Source organism: Arachis ipaensis, chromosome B10, assembly GCF_059453495.1.
Source record: "Arachis ipaensis isolate K30076 ecotype BB chromosome B10, ASM5945349v1, whole genome shotgun sequence".
In the NCBI taxonomy this organism is placed as follows: domain Eukaryota; kingdom Viridiplantae; phylum Streptophyta; class Magnoliopsida; order Fabales; family Fabaceae; genus Arachis; species Arachis ipaensis.
The window spans coordinates 73,579,458-73,585,702 of record NC_142435.1 but is presented as its reverse complement, the minus strand read 5'-3'; the positions used below and the strand labels follow the sequence as shown (position 1 = coordinate 73,585,702).

General features: G+C 41.7%; 1 protein-coding gene across 1 annotated transcript; it reads right to left on the bottom strand.

Moving 5' to 3' along the window:
* Positions 1–398: 398 nt before the first annotated feature.
* LOC148580424 (uncharacterized) lies at positions 399–5,971 on the bottom strand. The gene is made up of 2 exons (XM_088492159.1): positions 5,136–5,971; positions 399–402 (listed from the first exon to the last, which is right to left on the bottom strand). The coding sequence occupies exons 1-2, from the start codon at positions 5,969–5,971 to the stop codon at positions 399–401; spliced, it is 840 nt and encodes a 279-aa protein (XP_088348285.1).
* Between the last annotated feature and the right edge of the window lie 274 nt (positions 5,972–6,245).

The following is a 6,245-nucleotide window of genomic DNA, read 5'->3' as shown; positions in this document are numbered from 1 at the left end:
ATGAAGTGTCCTCTATTGAAATTAAAGGAGATGTTGATGTGGACTTCACACAACTGCCAATTTTTGACTTGAGTGATGATGATGAGGATTCAAAGGAGGTTGAGAATGATTTTTGCTACCAAGAAGTGAGAATACATGGACAAGAGCAAATTGAGTGGGTGAAGATTGCATCAACAAGCTTTCTAGGCCCACATCAATATGCCGTCTTGAAGATGGATTATCAACTTCAAACCCTTCTTAGAGTAGTGGATGGTGGAGAGAAGAATGTTTTTTGGCAATAAGATAAAAAGTTCATCATAGAGGCCAATTCAATATTTGGAGCTCAATTATGGTGCAAGAGTCAAGTGAATGGATTCCAGGGAGTGTACAAGCGTGTCAATGGTGATTCAAGACAAGGTTCATCTAGGAGCAACAATGAAGATCAACAAGAAGATGAACAAGAGACTAGAGTATGGGATCCGGGTATTGGTTTCAAGAGTAAATACTCATGGATCCTAATTGCTAGCTTGGAATTCCTCAAGAGTTTGATGCAATTCATTTGGGACCTTGGAGGTTAGATCAAGAGCAAACTTGGTTGGAGATTCAAGGAGGAGTGGAAACACAAGCCACCCTAACAAGGATCTCCTCAAAAGTCCAACTTAAGGACTTTAAACCAAAGTGCTAGGTAGGAGACACCCCACCATGGTAATATCCTTCTAACATTCTCTCTTTTAGCTTTTGTTTCATGAATAATTGGTTGCTTAGCTTGGTTTGTTAATTGTATTTTGATGTTTGTTGGGTAATTTTGATGGAATAATGTGTTTTTGGAGTTTTATGGTGTTTTGGGACATGAAAACCTGTTTTGGATGTCATATTTGATGCCTTAGATGCATAATTTTTGTAGCAGGAACAGAGTCCTGTGCGTACATACAAACCTGTGCGGGTGCACAGTTCCCCTGTTTTTCAGTATCTGTGCGTACGCGCCCTTATGTGCGCGCGCACACTCCCAAACACTCCCTCTGTTCACAGCACGCGCACGGCTTGTGCGTGTGTACACTGTCCTCTTTTCACCCCGTGCGTCTGCACTCCATGCGTGCGAACATACACTCCACCCCTTTCTCTTAAAAAAAAAAAAGAAAAAAACAAACAAGCCACCTGTGCGCACGCACAGCTATGTGCGCATGCACAGCTCTTGACACCCCCTCTGTTCGCAGCACACGCACCCTTTGTGCGTGGGAATGCAACTTATTTTTCCCTTTCGTGTGAGCGCACAAATTCTTGTGCGCCCGCACAAGTCGCGTTACCTCTTCTTCTCGCAACGGCCGCATGATGCTGTGCGTCCGCACACGACCTTGCCCATCCGCACAGGTAATTTTTCGAATGTTAATTCGAAAAAAAGAGAGAGTCGCGCTTCAGTTTCCTCCAAACCCCCTTTTCTCCTTGTCTTCTTCTCTGAAGCCACAAACCCTATTTCTATCCCCTCAACTCAACCCTGCACACCCTTCTCCATCTCTTCAACCCTAACCACTCAACCCAGACCACCACCTTCGTTCGAACACACCACCGGCGACCACCGTCGCCCACCCTCTCTCCCTTCCTTCTCCTCTTTCCTCACCATTTCCTTTTCTATCCCCAATTCTCTCATAGCCAATAATATGACACTTCATTTGCAACTCCTAGGAAAGAACAACCCGAGGTTGAATTACTCTTGATCTCGGTTACTGTAATTTGAATTGACATTTGATCGTGAGAATTCATTATTGGTTTGGACTATACTACCAACGAATTGATGCTTGTTTTGATTGATTCCAAACTATACGATAAATTCTCATTTTTCAAATTTGGCGCCATTGCCGGGGAGTTGCACTAGTGTTGTTCTTGGCTATTGTTAATATGTGAATATGTGAATAGTTTGTTTTTTGGTGATTGTACATATGTTGCTTGCTTATTTTTGGTTATTGTGAATATGTTGATATGTAAATATATTACTTTTTGGTTGCTATTGTGAATATGTTGATATTGTGAAGTTCAGAATGATTGGCTTCCAGGAACTTAGAATTCAGATAGTGTTATTGATTCTCCTGGTTCAGTATGTTGATTCTTGAACACAGCTACTTTATGAGTCTTGGCCGTGACCCTAAGCATTTTGTTTTCCAGTATTACCACCGGATACATAAATGCCACAGACACATAACTGGGTGAACCTTTTCAGATTGTGACTCAACTTTGCTAGAGTCCCTAGTTAGAGGTGCCCAGAGCTCTTAAGCATACTCTTTTTGCTTTGGACCACGACTTTAACCGCTCAGTCTCAAGCTTTTCACTTAACACCTTCACGCCACAAGCACATGGTTAGGGACAGCTTGGTTTAGCCGCTTAGGCCAGGATTTTATTCCTTTGGGCCCTCCTATCCATTAATGCTCAAAGCCTTGGATCCTTTTTACCCTTGCCTTTTGGTTTAAAGGGCTATTAGCTTTTTCTGCTTGTTTTTTCTTTTTCTTTCTTTTTCTTCTCTTTTTTTTCTCTATTTTTTTGCCATTTTTTTCACAAGCTTTGTGTTCACTGCTTTTTCTTGCTTCAAGAATCAATTTTATGATTTTTCAGATTATCAATAACATTTCTCCTTTTTCATTATTCTTTCAAGAGCCAACAATTTTAACATTCATAAACAACAATATCAAAAATATGCACTATTCAAGCATTCATTTAGAAAACAAAAAGTATTGCCACCACATCAAAATAATTAAACTAATTTCAAGATAGAATTCGAAATCATGCACTTCTTGTTCTTTTGCAAATAAAAACATTTTTCATTTAAGAAAGGTGAAGGATTCATAGGACATTCATAGCTTTAAGACATAGCCACTAGACACTAATGATCATGTAATAAAGACACAAACATAGACAAAACATAAAGCATAGATTTCAAAAAACAGAAAAATAAGAACAAGGAAATTAAAGAACGGGTCCACCTTAGTGATGGCGGCTAGTTCTTCCTCTTGAAGATCTTATGGAGTGCTTGAGCTCCTCAATGTCTCTTCCTTTCCTTTGTTGCTCCTCTCTCATGGTTCTTTGATCTTCTCTAATTTCATAGAGGAGGATGGAATGCTCTTGGTGCTCCATCCTTAGTTCCCCCATGTTGGAACTCAATTCTCCTAAGGAGGTGTTGATTTGCTCCCAATAGTTTTGTGGAGGAAAATACATCCCTTGAGGCATCTCAGGGATTTCTAGATGAGGAACTTCCTTATGCTCTTGTTGAAGTCCATGAGTGGGCTCTCTTGTTTGCTCCATCTTCTTCTTAGTGATGGGCTTGTCTCCTTCAATGAGGATGTCTTCCTCTATGACAATTCTAGCTGAATTGCATAGGGTGCAAATGAGATGAGGGAAGGCCAACCTTGCCAAAGTGGAGGGCTTGTCCGCTACCTTGTAGAGTTCTAGGGATATGATCTCATGAAATTCTACTTCCTCTCCATTCATGATGCTATAGATCATGATAGCCCGGCCTATTGTAACTTCAGACCGGTTGCTAGTAGGAATGATAGAGCGTTGAATGAACTCTAACCATCCCCTAGACACGAGTTTGAGGCCAAGCCTTCTTAGTTGAACTGGCTTGCCTCTTGAGTCTCTCTTCCATTGAGCTCCTTCCACACAAATGTCCCTAAGGACTTGGTCCAACCTTTGATCAAAGTTGACCCTTTTAGTGGAAGGGTGAGGATCTCCTTGTATCATTGGCAAGTTGAATGCCAACCTCACATTTTCCGGACTGAAATCCACGTAATTCCCCCAAACCATTGTGAGCCAATTCTTTGGGTTCGGGTTCATACTTTGATCATGGTTCTTAGTGATCCATGCATTGGCATAAAACTCTTGAACCATTAAGATTCCGACTTGTTGAATGGGGTTGGTGAGAGTTTTCCAACCTCTTCTTTGAATCTCATGTCGGATCTCCGGATATTCACTCTTTTTGAGCTTGAAGGGGACCTCGAGGATCACCTTTTTCTTGGCCACAACTTCATAGAAGTGGTCTTGATGGACCTTTGAGATGAATCTCTCCATCTCCCATGACTCGGAGATGGAAGCAATTGCCTTCCCTTTCCTCTTTCTAGAGGTTTCTCCGGCCTTAGGTGCCATTAATGGTTATGGAAAAACAAAAAGCAAGGCTTTTTCCACACCAAACTTAAAAGGTTTGTTCATCCTCGAGCAAAAGAGAAAAGAAAGGAGTAGAAGAAGAAGAAATGGATGAGATGGAGGGAGTAGTATTTTCGGTGAAAGGGGTAGTATTTTCGGCCAAGGAAGGGTATTTATAGGGTAAGAGAGAGAGGGAATTCGGTGAATAGATTATGGAGAAGAGGGTAGGATTTGATAGGTAAAGGGTATTTGGGGAAGAGTTATTGATGGGAATTGTCAAGGGTATTTGGGGAAGAGTGTCATGGAAAGGTGTGAAGAGGAGAGAAGTAGAGGTGGGGTAGGTGGGGATCCTGTGGGGTCCGCAGATCCTAAGGTGTCAAGGAATTCTGCTCCCTGTATCATTCTGGCGTTCAAACATCCTCAGTGTGCCAATTCTGGCGTTAAACGCCAGCTCTGCTACCTTTTCTGGCATTAAACGCCAGTCTGCTGCCCTTTTCTGGCATTTAACACCAGCCAGACGCCAGACACCCTTTTCTGGTGTTAAATGCCCAGAATGCTGCCCATTCTGGCGTTTAACGCCCAGAATGCTGCTAGGATGGACGTAAACGCCCATTCTACTATCCTTACTGGCGTTTAAACGCCAGTAAGCCTATCCTCCAGGGTGTGCTGTTTTTGATGCTGTTTTTTATTTTGCTTTAATTTTGCAGTTGTTTTTATGACTTCACATGATCATCAACCTAAAGAAAACATAAAATAACAATGGAAAATAAATAAATATAATTAAATAACATTGGGTTGCCTCCTAACAAGCGCTTCTTTAATGTCCATAGCTTGACAGTGAAGCTCTTAGAGAGCTTCACAGAGACTCAGAGCTTAATAGTGGCCTCCCAACACCAAACTTAGAAGTTGAGTATGGGGGCTCTGTTTGACTCTGTACTGAGAGAAGCTTTTCATGCTTCCTCTCCATGGTTACAGAAGAAGATCCTTGAGCCTTAAACACAAGGTAGCCCTCATTCAATTGCAGGACTAACTCTCCTTTGTCTACATCAATCACAGCTCTTGCTGTGGCTAGGAAGGTTCTTCCAAGGATGATGGATTCATCTTCATCCTTCCCAGTGTCTAGGATTATGAAGTCAGTAGGGATGTACAGGTCTTCAACCTTCACTAAGACATTCTCTATAAGTCCATAAGCCTGTTTCCTTGAATTGTCTGCCATCTCTAGTGAGATTTTAGCAGCTTGTACCTCAAAGATCCCTAGTTTCTCTATTACAGAGAGTGGCATGAGGTTTATACTTGACCCAAGGTCACACAGAGCCTTTTTAAAGGTCATGGTGCCTATGATACAGGGTATTAAGAATTTTTCGGGATCTGGTTTCTTTTGAGGTAGTTTCTGTTGAGCCAGGGTATTTAGTTCATGAATGAGCAATGGAGGTTCATCCTCCCAAGTCTCATTACTAAACAACTTGGCATTCAGCTTCATGATTGCTCCTAGATACTGAGCAACTTGCTCTTCAATAATATCTTCATCCTCTTTAGAGGAAGAATACTCATCAGAGCTCATGAATGGCAACAGTAAGTTTAGTGGAATATCTATGGTCTCTGTATGAGCCTCAGATTCTTTTGGTTCCTCAATAGGGAACTTCTTAGTGGCCAGTAGACATCCATTTAGGTCTTCCTCATTGGAAATCATTGCCTTTCCCTCCTCTACAGGTTCGGCCATGTTGGACGTGTTTATGGCCTTGCACTCTCTTTTTGGATTCTCTTCTGTATTGCTTGGGAGAGTACTAGGAGGAGTTTCAGCAACTCTTTTACTCAGTTGACCCACTTGTGTCTCCAAATTTCTAATGGAAGACCTTGTTTCAGTCATGAAACTGAGAGTGGTCTTAGATAGATTAGAGACTATGGTTGCTAAGTCAGAGAGGCTCTGCTTAGAATTCTCTGTCTGTTGCTCAGAAGATGATGGAAAAGGTTTACTATTGCCAAACCTATTTCTCCCACCATTATTATTGAAGCCCTGATTAGTCCTTTGTTGATCATTCCATGAGAAATTTGGATGATTCCTCCATGAAGGATTATAGGTGTTTCCATAGGATTCTCCCATGTAATTCACCTCTTCCATTGCAGGATTCTCAGGGTCATAA

Bases quoted from the DNA above. Each gene is read 5' to 3' on its own strand.
- LOC148580424 (XM_088492159.1), bottom strand. From the start codon at position 5,971: ATGACTGAAACAAGGTCTTCCATTAGAAATTTGGAGACACAAGTGGGT.